This window comes from Cydia strobilella, chromosome 4 (assembly GCF_947568885.1).
Source record: "Cydia strobilella chromosome 4, ilCydStro3.1, whole genome shotgun sequence".
Lineage (NCBI taxonomy): Eukaryota > Metazoa > Arthropoda > Insecta > Lepidoptera > Tortricidae > Cydia > Cydia strobilella.
Genome location: NC_086044.1, coordinates 6203877 through 6223168, shown reverse-complemented (window position 1 = coordinate 6223168; position 19292 = coordinate 6203877). Strand labels below are relative to the sequence as shown.

General features: G+C 38.2%; 1 protein-coding gene across 4 annotated transcripts in view; it reads left to right on the top strand.

The window, feature by feature from the left end:
* LOC134740975 (serine/threonine-protein kinase 26) overlaps positions 1 to 19292 on the top strand; it is a 121382-nt gene that overhangs the window by 11648 nt on the left and 90442 nt on the right. The window contains exons 1-2 of one of the 4 annotated variants that reach the window (XM_063673662.1): positions 11541 to 11555; positions 13606 to 14037. The exons of 1 other annotated variant lie outside the window; for it this stretch is intronic. In XM_063673662.1, coding sequence (XP_063529732.1) covers positions 13708 to 14037 — 330 coding nt within the window. In that variant the 5' untranslated portion in view covers positions 11541 to 11555; positions 13606 to 13707. Of the gene's footprint in view, positions 1 to 11540; positions 11556 to 12967; positions 14038 to 19292 lie in introns of those variants that run through there. 2 more of the 4 variants (XM_063673661.1, XM_063673663.1) reach the window with 2 other exon arrangements.

Below are 19292 nucleotides of genomic sequence, written 5' to 3'. Positions count from 1 at the left end.
ATAGCCTCTGAATCTTCGACCGAAAACGCTGACGTGACGTGAAAATGCAATTTAAATAAATGCAAATTATGCCTGTCTTCTATTCGCTACAGATATATAAATATGAATGCTATGCGGTAGACCTAAATACCACCGTGTTTATTTGGTTTGGACATTTATAAAATACATAGTAGCGTTTCTATTTCGACACGCTTATGTTTTATAAATAAACATGCGTCAAATGAGGGCTAAATACTGTGAAATGTATTATTGTGACCAGGACTTATTTGTATTCCAACTAAATGATCGGACTATTATTTTGACATGAACATATATTTGTTTACGTTCACGATTTGCAAAAACATATTGTGTTGAAGTGGTAACGTTTTGCGTTCGGTTGTTAAGTGAGTCTAATATAATTTGTTACCCGTAAACAATTTTTTTGGTGATGAAAATACGTGACACTTCGTTTTACTTAACCGGATACAATAATAAATAAATACCATTTACATAAAAGATTTGTGGCAAAATAAATGACTTTTTCTCAAAACTGCAACTATGCAATAGCGTCAAAGCCATATGTTCTTAAAATTACAACCTAGCAAAAAATGATCTGCTTCAATAGCGTGTTACGCACCTATTGAAATATTGAGTTCTTGCAATTTTGCGCTTTTCAGAAAGTGCGTCTCATGAAGTAGTTTTTCAGGTTTAGAGGTAATTTCTACCGTTGAAAAATGTAAATTATTTCTATTTAATACGAGGTTTTCTTTTTGAGAAGTAAGTATGCAAGTAGTGTAGTGTATTAAAAGCTTGCAAAAATAGATTTGCTACACGCAGTTAAAACTATTTCTCGATAACAACCAAAGTAAACCAGAATTCACGCATCATTACTTTCCGAAGTAAACAAAAGTTTTGCCTACGTATTTTTCCTCAAGATGTGCAAACTTCATACCGGCTAAGAATGCTCGTTATTTCTCAGCGCTTTTAGAAGGAGTTCAGAAGTCTCATGTAAACGTGAATATATTATTTTCTTAACGCGAGTGATACCTAGCGGAAAATTTATTTGCCTTGACTATGTTAAACGAGCGTCCGCCATGACACGAGGCATCTAAGAAATGCCAAGCGAGGCAAGGCACTATCGACGTAGCCCTTAAATATTCATACACAACTGCCGAGGCCGCTACATCAATATTAATAACCTACCGACGGTGATAGAAATGTGCTTCACTAATCAATTGTCCACGTAACGGTTATATAATTTTATTTTAATCATATATTCTCCTCAACTAATCGACGTGTGAGACATACTTATTTATTATAATAAATGTTTCACCCCCCACCACTCAAACGAAGTAATTCTTCATTAAGAGGCCGGTATCGATTTTAGTCGCAAAAATGTAAAATTGATAGATTTAGTCCGTGAAATTTAAACCTTTTGTTACCTAATTTAAACAACAAGTACTGGTTTAGCACGTCTTCTTATCTTACCTTTTATAAGATCAATTTTTTGAAAACAGACTCACTAAATTAGTAATGTTTGCTTTTCTGATGGACGTTTAGGTAAACGCGCGTAAAGCACGGATTTTGTCGCTCTTATTTGTAAATTTCGTAATGTTTGGACTGCTAAATATGGTAATTTTGTATTACACATATCCTGTACTTGACGTTTATCAGACTACATTTTTATTATTATGACTTTTAAGTAGTGTAAATGAAAGTTAGACGAAATCAATTTTCTCCAGAAATTACTTCAAAACAAGTGACAATTTCTCTAAAAGTCGACTTAATTTCAACGTAATTTTGATACTTAAAACAATCTACAACATTTGCTGAAACTATTATTATACATCAATTTGTATAATTTACCACCATGATTTTTTGATGAATTTTTAAAAACTGCCCCTTCTCTTCATGCATTACCGGTGACGCACGCTTGCGACCTCATTATTAAAAGGCAAGATGAGAAGACGTGCTAATAGAAATCAATACTTGTTATTTAGATATTACGTAACAAAACGTGTATAATTTCAACGACTAAATCTATCAATTTTACATTTTTGCTCCAAAATCGACTACGGCCTCTTAAATTAAATACCTTTTTGAGAAGGACATTCAACGGGTAGTCAAAATTTACTTATCATGCTTAGAATAAAAACGTAATAGATGCATTGTCAGTGTAGAGTGGAAGACAAGAATCTTATATACAAACTGGATATTGCGTGCCGAACATTCCTTTGAAGCCAGAAAAAATGACCTTGAATTACGTCACGCCGATCTTGCATCTCTTCTCTCTTTTCTCTCTATCTTTAGGGTGTCGGATTTCGGTCTCCAATGACTCCTACAATGCTTTACTATACAATACATAGCGCATAACCCAAGTAAATCGACGAAAAACTATTATTTCACGAAAAAATCCTCTAAATTGGTGAATGACTTCATGACAATTCTGACGTGATTCTGACATATCGGCCATATTTATTTATTATTAGTGTTGCCATAGTACGCAGGAGGTGCATACCGGTGAAATGAGGATTTTGATTGGGTTCTTTTTTTTTGTATAATACAAAGAAAACTAAGTAAATTTGATTGCAGAAAATTTTATGAGAAAAATATAAATTTCTGTTGAAATTAGCTTAAAGTAAATTAATTAGTTGATGCCGGATAATTCATATTTCTATAAAAAATAAGGTTTTTTTATTATAAATAACCTAGCAATACATCACAGTGTCGAAAAGAGATAGATCATAGGAGCAAAGGAGAATGACCCTGGCTTCAACTCATAGTTCGGCAGGCAACATCCAGTTTGTATATAAGATTCTTGGTGAAAGAATTTACAATTCGAAATCAAATGTCAAACTACTAAAAGCTAAAAGTAATGGTCTATAATCGTGCTTATCAGAGTAACAATCAATACATCGCTTTGAATACTGTTCCGTATACAATTTTATTTATTGGTAGATTATATTCGCATAACTTAATACTGATGCAATGTATTTGTAAGTGCAGGTTGTATTTAAAAGGTTAGAGAAGGTCAACATTAACATTCACACTATCTGATATCTCATTTATTTTCATAGCTATTATCGTACCGATGCATGTGAACAAGATTATGCTATTAAAGACGATTAAATACATTCACATTACTGACGTCGACAGATCGATAAGTAAGACTCTTATAACCGTGATATGAATCAACGTTGCTCCATGATTGGCTTCCTCACTAATGAAGTAAGTGTACCTACAACCTTCCTAACGGTTATAAAAACTTTGGCCTTTAATTGAACAGCGTGCCGTGATTTATGGTGGCACTGATATATATTTATAAGAGAATTTCCATAAATGCTGGTGTCGGTTTCGTTTACGTGCCTATGCGCCTTGTTACCGCAAGTGTTATTTAAGTAGCTTTACACGAGTCCAACAATTAAGCGAACGTGAAGCCGTATTCGAACTTGCTGCAAAGAGATTTTCCGGTGTTCTATAGGAAACATTGGAGTGTACGTAATAGGAATTGCATGTTTTAATTCCACTTTTCCTATTCTATCACCAAACCTCCAGGTGCAAGCATGAGAAGCGAATGCATATTTTCGCTCTCGGTATACAATTTATAACATTTATTCGCACAAAGTGATTTGCTTTTCCTTTCTGAATACGAACTCCTATGAATTTGAATTCTTTGACAAACGGGATCTAGGTTTTTTTATCAATTATTACTGAATGTGAAACTAGGATCAATCGCTGTTGAGTTTGTAAATAAATAAAATGTTATAAAAACTAGTTAGATCTTGAGAGCACAGTTGAACTAGTCACCGTGATCGTTCGACTCGCCAGGATTGAGAATGCACAGCCTGAAACTGGCTTAACCATGGCCTGCGAGCCATAATGACGTTAGCAACTAGGAACATGATCGATAATGTTCGTCATTATGGGTAAACTTGGCACGAGACCTCGTCTCCGGGCGCTCTTGCTAAATAACTATTGCGACTATGACGTCAGTGATGCTTAGTATTAAAAAGCTATTTGTATTATGGCCTGTCAAGTAATCGATTAGCTAATGCGATTGACTCGTGCTTGTTAAACTGCTATTATATAATCGCAGTGAATAAACCAAGTCGTAGATATCAGAAGTAACAAGACGCGATGAAAAAGCAAAGGGACATCTAAAGTTCGTGTTAAAGTTTACAGCTCCAATGTAAAAACGTGTAAATCCGAACACGTACTCTATACTGATCGATCGACGTTATGTCAATCTCACTCCCCATAGTCCCCGTACACGTGTACAGTGTAGTTAGTAGTGTAACTAACCGTCTATTTCGTAAAACTAATACAATCTATCTATACCAGCGGTTCTCAAAGTTTTTTGGTGACGGAACCCTTTTGGAAAGCGAAATACTTGACGTAGCCCCAAATTAAACATTTTCGTTCGTCACTGTGGACCAGACGTAGAAGAGCTGGTTTTTTAATTTTTATCTTATTAAATACAAGTATTCTCGCGGAGCCCGCACAGAGGCTTTGCGGAGCGGAGCACACTTTGAGAATGGCTGATCTATATGATTAAATAAATAATGATGCGAAAGTCATAGGGTAACCTTAATTTGTTTAATATTGATTTAAATAAATTATTAAAATGACAATCTTCTTTTGTTTCAGGTAATAATTCCGGATTGAAATTGTAGTGCTTGAATTAAAGATGACACCGACGCTACACGTATTAAACAACGACGTAGGATTTTTTCCGAATGATAGACTTGGATTCCCGTAATAGACATGACGAATGATTGATACCTGTAATTATCACTTAGAGACAATTGTGTTGCGTGTCCTTTAGACCTTGGTCTTGGTACCTATTGTTTAGGTGTCTTGCACGCAACTTAGTACTTAGTTACTGTGTCCGACGGCTCTCGGGGCGTGGAATTGTTTCATTGTAGTAAGTATTTCAGGTTATTAATTGAGGTATTTAGCTTACTAACAAAGACAAGTAGTAATAGAGACTACTAATCTACTTTAAAGTTTCGTTCTTTTAGAATGGAGTTTGTTGTAGTGTAGACTTTAGCACGCAGTCAAAATGTGTGATATAATTATAAAACCTTGAATGCATTCAATAGACGACGCTTTAATTTGCGTCATAATTAGCGCCCGTATAAAAGGCAACATAAAATTATATAGGCCTGAGATTTCACACTTTCCGTTATACAACAATCGCTCCGTTTCGAAGCATCGCACATATTTAACTTACGAGTTACCTATTACTCATCTTTGTAACTATTAATTACGTCGCTAGCTAGCTAAAATTGACCAATTAACTTGTAATTGCAATTAATAAATTTTGCTAACGTTTTCGATTAACACTAAGGTAAGTGGCAGCGATTCAAGTTTCCCTTTTGAATATTTATTATTTGCAACTCTGTTTCATCACGGCGTGGGTTGTTCTAAGGCGTAATGTATGCTTATGACAGTATGGGTGTAAATTCACGCTGATTACAAGAAATGAGACGTCTTTTCCAACCACATACATCAGAGTGCAGGCGAGGCAGCTAGAAGACCAGTATAAACGCTCTCCGATTGCAAATAATAATGTAATTGCCTGATTTTGAATATTGTATAGATACAATAAAATTTGGCCGTGCATGACATGGTATATTTTCTTTAATTTTTTCATACACTCTGTTTAGTATGAGGTATTAGGAGTGGCCAGAGGAAAGCTCCAACATAAAATTCATTTCCAATCTTTTTACCATAGAAAAATTGTCACACACATGGTTCGTCTTGACTCTTATTTGTTTCGTAAGCAATTGGAATATATGTAGGGACTGACCTTGGATATGCGAAACAATAATCACCTTACGCTTTGACGATTTCCATATGACACTTCGCTCACAGGCCACATTCCCGTTGCTGATCGAGCGCAGGCGAGTTGTGTGCTCTTGCACATGTGCGCGTGTCTTTGTATCTTTTTCTAATTAATCCTTTCCTTAATCCTAATTAATCCTTTGACTGCCAGATATCAACCTTATTGCATTCGGACAAGGTTCACGATGACGCGCCGCACACGATAAGGGTTAATACAATTACAATAGCGAGATACTAAGTCAAACAAAAAAAAACATTGAACATCGAAATCGAAAACTACCTCTCTTATCACTCTTGCATATTCGAGTGATAGAGAGGCTGATAACGATATTTCGGCTATCGATAATCGTGGTACCGCCGATAGGCAACTTTATGCCAATTTATGCTTGGTATGCAACGTGCAACACTAAAAGTTAGAAAGTATCATAAATGCGCTATGAGTGTGCGTACTTCTACTACAATATCGGTTTTCTAGTCCGTTCGACTCATCTGCTTTTGGTGATTTTAATTACTATCCAGCTCGTGCCGGTGGCAATATTGACATGTGTGTTGACACTGTTTACCCGAAGTAAACGCATGAAAACATACATAATAAAAAGGCGTCATACTGTCGAGGAACCCCGTAGTGATTTAAACCCATTAAGCACAGCGTGTTTTTTGCGTTTCATATGGAAATGTAGAACGCATTAAATAGATTGAGTTGTATAGTAGCAATATTTAATATTATTTTTACCTACTAATTTTTTTTATAAAACCAGGGTTGCTAATTACTGTTTAATCTTATAGAAAGATACAAATGAGCTTGAGCGGAAGTACGGTCAGCAAAGTAGGTGGTACAAACGTCTATAATACAGGGGCAAACCATTTTTTGTTTTGTAACCACGTGGTTTTTGTAACTACATGCAGTTCTCGGTCGAGAATATTTTTATATATTGCCAAACAACGATTACATAATTTATTTGTACTTTTGGCAACTATTTAATTTAATGAAAATAACCGATCAAGGGGCTTCTAATTAACCAAATTAACTGACTTACAGTGATTAACCAGATTGACTAATTAGTTGCTTGTCATTACGCCATTAAACATGATTGAGTCAATCAAGGATCACGCGTGCTCCAGCCACTTTCCAAAATTGAGTTAATTCACCGACGTCACGGAATCCTCGTAGATGATAGATACAAGTTAATTAACAAAGCAACCAAAGCTTGAGTGATTCGAGTAGCGCTTTAAAAAAATACGGGGCGCTTGAATGGTCCGTGTTTATGCGAGAGACGAGTCTTATGTCTGCGTTTTTGTTTTTACTTAATTAACTATAAAACCTGTCATCGATCTGTTTGTTTACATTTTGCTGACGGTACTACAGTGTAAGGCTTGCTATGTTTGACTCTTATGCTAATTTATGGTTGCAAAGTTATAGGTATGAAAAGTATTTTTTTGTTGTATTTTTTTACGAATGAACGAATTCCGTTAATAATGTGTTCATGCACTTTTATAGCTCGCTGTACAATGTACTTGAAGCGAGGTGGTTGAATGTAATTGTAAAATATCCTTACGAGCGAATGAAACGCAATTTATAGTCATAACATATAAGATTATTATATTCTTAGCAGTCTAAAAGTATTATTGAATCGCCACAAGCACTGAGCGCTTAGTAGCGAATTGGCCTGAATTAAAAGAGATTTGATAGCTCGAAAGCAGGCTTATAACAGTCCATTAAAGTTATCTCTAATTGCCGTTGCTACCTGACCAGACACGTTAAATGGGTCTCTTTTGCATAATAGCATCACATGATGCATGCACAGTCATTATTCAGCTTTCAAGTGCAAGGTTAGTTGTCCTGTTACATTACATTTACATAACATTATCCGTTATCTTTTATTCGAATACTTTAAGACTAGTGTTGCGTAATAAAATGAATTGGAGAAAACACTTATGGAACCTTGTAGGCCTAGTTTTTTTCTTAGAATTGATAGAATTTTTTAATAAACAACTTCCTATCACCTTTCTTCCTATCCTATCCTATTCACCCTTAGATATTTTGTGGTAGATCGACCACGAATCACTTCATACAAGTAGTATATTCCACTAACCTGACTAACCCTTTAGTGAGGTTTGGTCGATACATGATATGAAAGAGCTGCTTTGATTAAAATATTTCAATAGGTAACTGTTCTTTCTTCACTTCTTCAGTCAAAACAATAAAATAATTTGCCCTAACCACGCGCTCACGCACCCAGCGGTCGCGTCAGGTTACACTGCAAACGCAATAATGTTTACTATGAAAACGTGATGTTTTCGCGTCGCCACCTCCGCGACGTAATATCCGCATTATTTGTATTGTACATTTTACTGTACACGTTGCATTGTAAACACTGATTTTTATTAACTATTTAAAAATATGTCTTCCTCAATTAGACTCTGCGTCGCAGTAAAGTCCTAGTTCTAGTTGCATCTTAGCTACTCCGTTTGATGCCACGGGTCCAATTGACAACATGTAAATCCAAGATTTGACATACCCACTAGTTTTTGCGGGGGCGACTGCCGCATGACCTTTTAACGGCTTCAACACAACTTTCCTACTTAGCAATTAATAAAAATACGTAATTTTTACTAAAGCTTCGAAAAGTATGAAATTCCACAGAGAGAAAAGTTGAGTCAAGAAATGCTGTAAGGGATGAATTATTCTTAGTTCAGGATGTTTCGGAGAAGTTTTGGTTTCTGCTTCCAACCGCAGACACTGTAATACTTTACACGTCCAATTTTGCTGTAATACGTTTAAAGAATCCATTTTAAAGGCACCTTGCTGTAGCTGGAGTTAGAATCGTTTCTCACGTAGCTTCTTTTACTTCGCTGGAAAACTTTTATAACAAATATATCCTGTAGACGGAGGTCGTGGAGCACGTAAGTTGCGGCAACCGATTTTCTTTTTCTCTTTAGAAATAGCTCTTTTTCGGACCATTGACACTTGCATTCGCTCCATACATGCTTGTTCACACTGAATAATCGAGGGCTCTTTACCCCGAACGTATTGGCAAAAGCAAAATTTTATTGCAATTCTGTTCTGCGAAAGGGCTTTTCAGAGAGGGAATTTGCTGAATAAGATTTCACACTCCCACGTCAAAGCTTATTTTATCGCGGTGCAACGTCTGTTTAAATTCTACGTGTAGCTTGACAATATGGGTCAAACATTTTGTATGGAATATAAAGAAAACTTAACTGTATAAAAAACAAATGACAATATGACATTGACAAGGCCTTAAAAATGTATGTATAATGTAATAATGCAACTTGAAGCTATAATAACTCTAAAGACAGTGACGGACGTAGGCACAAATGACTCATACCATTCTCAGCTTTACGATCAGACTACACTACCTTGTTTAGTTGCGTGACGTCGAACACAACTATAACCGTTGTCACATGCCGTGCTGCTAGCTCCGTAAATCTCTTGTAAGTTGTAATACACCCAGGGTCCTTTAATACGGGGTAACCATTTTAACAAATGGACTGACACTATTCCAGTGTAAATGTGCCAGCGGGGAATATAAAGCGCGTGGAGTATTTCAGCGCATTGCCGTTGCTGAAAATTCTCGCAATTTATTTGGCGGCAGCTTAGAAGTAATTCTGGTTAGCTGGGAGCTTGGAAATGTATAAAATAGAGTACCTAATTGAGTTCGACTAGAGAAATTTCTCGATGGAAAACACTTCTCCATTTGGTTCCATTACATTACATATTCTCATACCTAATGTTATACGTTATACCTAAAAATACTTATTCAAATAACGAAATTTCCATCTATAAAGCATAATCTCGGAGCAAGAGGTATCTTGAGGTCCAATTAAAATTGGAATAAGAAGAGTTACTCTACTTAACGTCGAATTTGTATTCTTATCTGCTTAAGGAACGCATTTTCATTTACAGCCGCGAGGGACGGGACAGGGTTGTTTCAAGAATGTGAAAAGGGAAAGATCCTTATTATTCTGTATAATTTAATTAGGAGATCTTTGTAAAATACTACGCTACTTTTTAAATAAATATTATCTTTGCAAATAAGTTATAATAAATTTTATAAAAAGTGCAATCATTATTCCGCCTCTTTTTTCAATAACCTGAAATGTACATACTCGATTCTCCTATTTATTTTATTTATTGAAAATATTGTCCGCAATTCAGTCAGATGAAAATGTCCGCGTAGAGTGGTACTACCGGTGCTGCGCCGGTCGGATATTGCGCTGTTATGGCGTCGTCGGCTCGCTTAATGCGTTTCCGATGTGACGCAAATGGGATGTTTTGCACGCTCTTGGACCATTTGGTTCCGAGCACAGGTGTATAACTGCTAATCTTTATGATACTAAATGACACATAAACGTTTGGCGTTGCGGTATCATGTTATCTTCTATCTGGAATGCCTACATTATTTCCCAGTGATAAGTAAGTAGTTTAGTGTCTAAATCCAACATACATCTCTAAATGATAGATTTAAAAATAAATGATAGATTTAGTTAGACTTAATTTGAATAATTTGAGAAGGATGTTTGGTATTTATACCTAGGGAATAACGGAATTTCATCTCGCTGTAATTCAGAGCAGCATTACCACTGTTATGGTTTAAATATTCTGATTGCAAATTAATTTTTTAACATCCAACATCTACGAAATCAAAAGATTTACAAAGTAGTAACGAAATCAAAATATATACAAAGTAGACCGACTGCTTTTTGATTTAATCTCATAGATCCGCATTGGTCCCGTCTGACGCTGGTGCTCCCAATGCTAGCTTTAGCTGTATAGCCAGTAATGGGATAGTGGGTTTATCTCCGTGAATAGCAAATTTTAAACCGAAGCTATAAATCCTAGACCCATAGCGTTTAGAGGATTTATGCGCCGTTGCTAGCACTCGCGGTAGCCGCTAGCTGTGTTTACGTAGAGCTGATTCATGTCTGTTCAATACTGCGCGCTGCGGTAGACATGCAAACGTTTTACATGCTTGCTGTAAATTGATAGAGTAAGGTCAGTGGGGGCAATTGCAACTACTTATTAGATAATTGTAACTACTTAAGAAATACAGTTAGCGAATAAATCCGTAGTTGCAGTAAGTAGGCCTAGCGCGCGGCGAGATAGACTACCCGCCTTTTTCTAACTATGTTAATTAAAGAGGGACGGGTAGTCTATCTCGCCGCGAGATACTGTCGCGCCAATCATGTGCTAGCCCTAGAGTTTCCCTGGTTGACCGTACAATGACATTTCTTTTAAACTTATTTCATCATTCATATTTAAGTATGGTAGAATGCGAACGCTCTCTGCATCTGCTTTCTTATCAACCGCTATCTTAGGTATATCACGATAATACATATACCGTTCTTGTTTGACCCAGCCTGGCATAAATTTACCTGAAGTGTTGTAAAGCATAATAATTAGCATTCAAATATAATGCGACACGATAAAGCGTCACTATGGGTTGGAACAGTCATTAGTATGTTAAATAGTTTCAGATTAAATTTTAACCGCTTAGGTCCTTTTTTAAAGAACCAATCTTTGTTCCTATATTGTCTTGTCCCCGTTCTTTACACATTGTCGGTATTCGTTCGTCGTCGATTTTAGTCACGCGTAGGCTTCGCCGCCTGTCGGTCGGATGGCTTTGTTTTTAATGCCACTTGGTCCTTGACATAACCATAAAGTGAACACGTTAAAAACAGTGTGATAGTGCTTTTATTCTGTACAAATAGTTGGAATATTTAAAAAGCAAGTGAATCGGGCCACCTCGCGTTTCTCTTTAAGCTATAATCATAATTTTGTCTTTGAATTGTATCTGGTACATTTCCACCTTAGCTTTAACCACTTGAGATACTTATCTCTCGATGCGACGGTGCAGAATGCGGAATAAAAGACACGGGCATACCACGCAGAATTCCTAAGTGAAACCCACGCAGACTTGCACACCTGTTGCGCACATTCGGAAGACTTCTCAATTCAGTGTATTTAACGTATTACATTTAATTTCTATTCTCCCTGTACAAAGGTAGTTTTGTGGGTCTCTGTTTAGATATGTAGGTTCTGCGTGATCGTTGCTTTTTAGTACTACAGGTTACGACCATAGAAGGATCTAACGGTCCACAAACCAAATGTTTCAGTGTACGTGTTCTGCATCGAAAAATGACGCGCGGTTATGACAGCGCGAGGTGTTGCCATATAGGCGTGGAATGTCAGCGCTCCAGAAGGGACCGTATTCAGCGCACGGCGCAGAGAGGACGCTGACTCCTCAGGACACTTCACCCTGCTGTCGTCGCTGTTGTGTTCTACCTCGAATACTAATACGCCTTCCATTGTGCGTCAAACCCAGACGTTCGCCTTCGCGGCCCAACGAAAGTTTTGTAACGCCTTTGTCTTGCTGACTTTCGCGATCGCTAACTGGAACATTCTTTTGACGGATTGCCTGTAGCGCTTCGAATGAGTTTTTTGTGGAGACTCTTGACAGTTATTGATACCAACTTTTTTCGAACAAATAGTTTCACGAAGCTAGCAAAACCACTATTCATGAGTCTTTATACATACACATTGGCTATCTCAATGTATCCCATTGACTGAGCTATTAGAAATACCTTGTCTAAAAGTTCGTGACTACAGAAGGTACGTTCCCAGATATTTTATTCAGTAGAGTATATTTAGCCGTTAAGCGGAAGGATGGCGATGCCGGGGTCCGCTCGTATTTGCATAATTTGTAGATCGCTGGCGTGGCGCGAGACGGCAAGGCAATAGGAATGCATTGCGTTATCATGAATATGCGTTGCGCGGCAGCGGCCGGCACGGTAGGCGACGGCTGGCTTCATATTATTCCCATTGGTTACTAAGCGCAGACGAAGCAAACGCTCTGGCGAACCGGTATAACTGTGACTTGAAGATTCTTAATAAATATGCGTAGTCGGAGAAATCGGTTACATTGGTTCTTCGCCTGCACTCGGTGAGCGATTGGAACACCACCTCTGCTGCACGCTCCGCTGGCGACCACGCCGCCCGCGCACTTCGACTGCCCCCGCATTCCCTTGCGAAAAAATCATAATGCAATCACCAGGACGGCCGGTGTGGAACGCTCAACAACCACTCGCAACACCCGGCCAGTCTGCAATTCAATGCGTCGAAACTCACACGCCGTCCATCACGACGATGGCTTAGTCGGACCGGGAAACTGATTTCTCTTCAGGTGGCCGCTGAAGTGGAAATTGTCCGCGTGGTGATCGCCTCTGAAAACCGTTGGATGCTCGAATTCAGTGACGTGAACTTTTACTTTTTGATCGTTTTGTGCTGCCGCTCCGAAAACACTAGCTTGCACTTTCTTGTTTTACTGCTAATGTTAACATTTGCGTAATTCGATGTTCCACAATTGCCAAGGTTCGATGTACCTGCCGCGAAATATGTAAAACGGACCATAATACGGCGATTTGTTGACCGAGATTCTCCCAAAAAGTAATTCGTATAATAGGTGCCCAAATCACCTGGAGTTCATTAGCGGCCTTTATCGTTGGGACAATTGTCCATTAAAAACAAATTAATTCTTTACGCGTATCGGCCGTGTCCGGTAGAGGTTGCTTTCGAGTGTTGTTGTTTTCGAGGTGTCTTTCTATCGCGAACAGTGGCCTGGTTCACTCGTTGCCTGCTACCTACCGCAAACTGATGGTAGCCGATTACTGTGCGTTATCATTTAAGTGTTGATTTTATAAATGGAATTGTGTTGTTCAATTATCATCCATTAGTGATAAGTGGCTTAATGAAATTTATAGGTTTTCAAAATAGTTATTAGTGTGAATTCGTTGCCAGTGTGATGAGGTGATTTGTTTCTAGTGCTACCGCTGTGCAAGTGAGACCTAGAAGTGTTTCGGAATATGTGGGGGGCGGCGGTATCCAATCCGCCGCATTATCATTATGTTCAGGGGCCGGGCGGGCTCATGCCTCAGGTTGGACCGAATGGCCCCATGCTGTTGGGGCCGAATGGTTCCATGATGGCGGGCCCTAACGGACCGATGTTAGGCCCTAGGCATTTAAGGCCGCAATCCTCATACTCTCTACCTCATGGCAGCAATGGGCCTGGTCGGTGGGGTTGGTCGGGCAGTCAGGCCTCGTCCTTCGACCGCAGGCAACTAAAAGTGCCTCCACAACCTGCTAGACCAGCGCCCGTGCGCCCTGTTCAGGCTAAGCAAGGAACTGCTAACAATGTAAGTAGCCAATTATAAACACTACGAAACAGATTTCTTGTAAACTATGATAATTTCTAGTGTTTCACCTGACTGCAGCTATCTATTGCATTAATGTAGACTGCGTTACTGCGTGCCGTGTCCTCGCACAATATGCGTGCTCTGTGCTGTTTCGTATTGCCATAATTTATTTCCTCGTCTCTCGCAACGCGTATCGGTTGTCTGCGCGCGCGTCACCCGACACGAACAAGTTTCTCTATTATCGATAAGTTACTTTCTCAACTTCTTATCATGCTTCTCGATTGTTTTTAAATCTGCATTTTATTACATCCGCTACAAGGCTGCTGTTACAATGATCACATGTTTAAGTGAGATCCGAGCTTTCTAAGGTTAACTGCAGATATTCAATCAAGGCATGCGGCTTCTGTATAACTACTATCCATACTAATATTATAAATGCGAAAGTCTGTCTGTCTGTCTGTCTTTCTGTCTTTCTGTCTGTGTGTTCCCTCTTAACGCTTAAACCACTGAATCGATTTAGATGAAATTTGGCATAGATATAGGTTGAGACCCTGAGAAGGACATAGGATAGTTTTTATCCCGAAAATCATCCCTTAAGAAAGTAAAAAGCGGGGTGGAATTGAGATAATTAACGAAGTGCCTGCTAATTTGTGTGCATAATATGCTTAAATTTAGATTGTTATGAGAATTATTCCAGGCGCTATACGTACTTTAGCTGCTGTTACTAAGTCCACGCAGACGAAGTCGCGGGCAAAAGCTAGTGTATTATAAATAAAACAAATGCGTTGAAGACCGCAGCTATTTGCAATGAAAAACCCAAAGGTGTCGCGTGCATCATTATCACGACTTTCATTACGATCAAATTTCACGTCCAGTTTAACTTTAGTCTCTTTAATAGAACTGCCTCGTTAAAGATATTCTCACGAATCCCGTGCTTGTCCTCGTCAGCTTCAATGTTTACTTATTTACGTAACTCTTACAGAGGCTCGACAAAAAAATCACGTATTCGTTGAGCACATTCCAATAGCCCTTTTATAGCGAGCCGGCGTAAGACGATTTTCTATATAGGGTAGGATCTAATGAATAGCAAATGCAGTCGTAACCGAGGCTGTTCTCTTTACGGAAAACGAACACAGGCGCAAAGGCAACTGAACTAAATATTGCATTTCGTAGGCTATTATGAAGTATCTGACCAATTATGGGATTATATATTATTGACAGGTTTTGTATAGTTAAACTTTGTAGCATTTTTAACCGACTTCAATTTCATAGAAGGAGGAGGTTCTGTATACGGTTGTGGCTATATTTTTTTTTTTTTTTTTTTATGTATGTTCACCGATTATTCCGAGACCCGTGGTCCGATTTGAGTCATTATTTTTTTGTTCGAAAGGAGCTACTTCCAAGGTGGTTCCACATTAATCTGGTGCTGTTCTGATGATGGGATCCATGAGGAATTGAGGGAACTCCTCAATTTTTAAAGGCACATGTATGGTGATTTGGTCGTTTTCTTAAGCAACTTGATCATTTTTTCTCGAAAACCACCAATTTGATGAAGTGGAGCTGATGATGATGATTGTTTTGATGATAATGATTTCAGCGATTACTCCGGCACCCATGATCCGATTTGAGTTATTCTTTTTCTGTTTGAAAGAAGTTACCTCTCCAAGGTGTTTTCGTAATATTTTTGGTTTTGATCTGATGATGGAATCCGTGAGGAATTGAGGGAACTCCTTAATTTTTAAAGGCACGTGTATGGTAATTTCGGTGTTTTCTAAAGTAACTCAAGCATTTCCTCACCAAAACCACCAATTTGATGTAGTGCAACTGTAGCCTAACCACGAGTTTGGCACTAAATATTCTTCGTAACTTACTTTGTACACTAATACGCCAGTACGAGCGAGATGCATAAACAGTAAGTTACGCACACGATAGCGAATATATCAATGTCAAACTCGTGGTAAGGCTACTGATAACTTCCCTCGTATGTGTATTATGATTTTTGATGTAGGTAGTGTAGGAAACAACCAAAGAGACTGAGAGGTGAAGGTAGAGGGTATTAGTGTTTGGGGGGTTTGAGGTTGGGGGTTGAGGGGAGGTGAGTTGATGGGTCGGAGACTGAGGGTTTGGGAGTGGGATTGGGGGTTAGGGTTAGGAGTTAAGGGGTCTGGGGTTAGGGGTCGGGGAATGGCGGTTGAAGGGTTGGTGGTTTAGGGTCGAGGGGTTCAGTGATCAGGGGTTGATGTGCTGTGAGGTTGAGTGATCGGGGGGTTTGAGGGATTGGGTCAGTGGCGGGGCGGAGAATGGATTTACTGACAGGAATGATTTCCCAGACGGACTCGAGGAAAATTCTGATTATTTAATAAAGTTTACGAATTTACAGATAAACATGATTATGTTTTTCATTCATGCGTCACGCTCTTAACAATGTCTTAAAACTAAAAATGGAAAAATAAAAACTTTTATAAAAAAAAGATAAACCGACTTCAAAAAGGATGAAATAAAATATTATCCTTTTTAGGGTTCCGTGTTTAAGTATATGCGTTACCAACTGATATGTTTGAAGTCGGTGCCAAGCCAAGTACTCCAAGTAGTAACAATACCAGTCAAAAATAATCAGCTTTATGTCTATAAATCCCATTACAACTGTACAAATGTTATAAACGTGAAAGCAATTATGTCTGCCTCTTTGCTACCTTTTCATGGCTAAACAACTGAACCGCTTTAGCTGAAATTTGGCAGGAAGGTTCCTTGAATTGTTTTATATTCTGAAATGTAGTCCTCTGGATAAGCGACAGAAAATAACTCAGTCCCAATCCCACACTTGCGTGCTATGACTGTTTAAGAATTAGTAAGAAATGCTCTTTAAAAAAATACGACGACAAAACGTATTAGATTTACACTAACGTGCCGACAAGCATGGTACGAACTGCGCCAAGAAGGTTCAACCGTGTGTTCTGTTCTGAGGTGTACAGGAAGTTCGTTTATTGTCGTCGTGTAACGCTGCGTCTTACATAGGCGAACACTCGCGAACGCGAAGCGAAGCGACGCGGCACGGCGCGGCCGGCCCAATGCGTTCGCGTTCGCAACGAGATCGCCCACGTAGGACACTTCTATATAGGTATCAAAGGATTAATTAAGGCACCGTGCCGCGCCGCTTCGCATTCGCGTGTTGTTCGCCTACGTAGTACGCTGCATTAGGTAATCCAACGTACATACTTATATAACCGCATCTTTATCGAATTGCACCAAAATCCCTGGTTTAAAATTTGGCTTGGCACCGACTTCAAACATATCAGTTGGTAACGCATATACTTAAACACGGAACCCTAAAAAGGATAATATTTTATTTCATCCTTTTTGAAGTCGGTTTATCTTTTTTTTTATAAAAGTTTTTATAAATGTAGTTACTCAACTGCAATGCGACGGAAGGAATCGGTACATAGTACAGACAATTTAAATGTTTTATCATTTGTCTCTAACTCTAACTGGTTGAAAAGTATGTATCGAAATTCTTCGATGTTATTCTTTTCAAGCCTGAGAGGTAGTTTCTGATTTAACAATTTGTTAAGGTTTTGATCTTGTTGTTTTACTAAGCGTTGTGTCCAGGTTTATCATAACAAATCAAAATCAATTGGTTAATCAAATTCGACATATTTTAAACTGATCTATGTAGTTGCTGCTTTTTACAGTTTATAAAAACTCGTTAGTAATGTAATACGTCTTCCTTTATAAAATTAATCTATAGAAAAACTCGTCTTGCGTAGCAATATGTATTTAATCTATTAAGGATATGTGGATTTATATTAAACTAATTTTGGTTAGCCGACAAGCTTATCTTAATCTTGCTAGTCCTGATTTAAATAGTTGTAGGGCTGATAAACATTTTAGTCAATCCGTATGGGTTCCTACATAGTTGGATGAAGTTGTTTATCTAGTCAATGACGCACTGGATGTATAGATAAAGTTCTTATCCTTTATGGTTGTTGATTTTGTGATTAGCGAAAAAATAAAACGTTACGCGACAGTAAATCAATAAACCTCTGGATAATGAAATGTTGTGATCTATTTAGCATAAATTAGAGAAAGGTTGATATTTAGTAAAGTCTTTATTTTATTGCTCTAATTTACATCTTACTATTACGTTCAATCTGTACACGGTGTAAATACAAGAAGAATAGTCTTAATTCAAACATAAAAAATCTAATAATAAACTGACGATACACGCTGCAACCGCACTGCTAACATGATTTAGGTATTAGGAATAAGCAGTTGCTGATGAGGCCGGGATGTGATCGTCAAATGTGTATTCCTAACCTTTCGCACAGGACGTAGCTGTCTTGATCATTATCTACAATTCGCCGTACTATGCCAAACAATACAAAAATCACGACTGATTGAATACCGCCTCATTTTCGAAGTCCGTTCATAATCTTGAGTATATCGTATATCGTCGCCTAGCACCCGTAGTAACTACCTTTGCTTAGTTTGGGGCTAGGTTGATCTGCGTAAGATGTTCCCTAATATTTATTAATTATTATTTAACTATTCTTTTATACTCACGTTTTTCTCGTTAACAGCATACCTAACCATTGCATCTCACTGTGGTTAGTCACTCGCGGTTTCGGTATTTTGACAGAGGGCTTATCGCACAAAAATAGCAACTTTATCGCACACCTCTTATCTGACAATTAGATGGATACGCGTGGGTTAGCATTAATAGCAATATCGTGCATTCCATTGTGATATTTCATTAAAACTATTAAATATTTACATTTCGGAGAATTTTTATGATATGTTTTTTTTTTGGTTAATTTCAGACGGGTAGAAACGATGTAAAAGCCGTTTAGTTTGAGCCACTACAAGTAACAAAAACCAGTGTCAATTTGGTGTCCCAGCGTATGACCAGATGCGTGTTTAAATACCCCATCTCTATATTATCATTATCCTAGTCTTGTTCAAAATAAACACTATGTGTGCACTAAGACAGCTCATGTCTACGTGACCTAACGCGTTTTCTGCGTGTTGTGTGCCATTATTTCAATTGGCTTATCCTCTTATTAAATCATAACTGCCTACTTGAGTGGTGTGATTAATCGACCTTTTAACGTGAGCAAATTGACTCGGTAGGTACCTATCTGTTTGCGTAACTTATTCATTAATTAATTTTATCTGCCACCGTACTGCAATTACTTCACGCACGATTACCTTTCTGCCGACTCGCAAATGTCAAATACTGCGAAATACCTAGTCGGCCC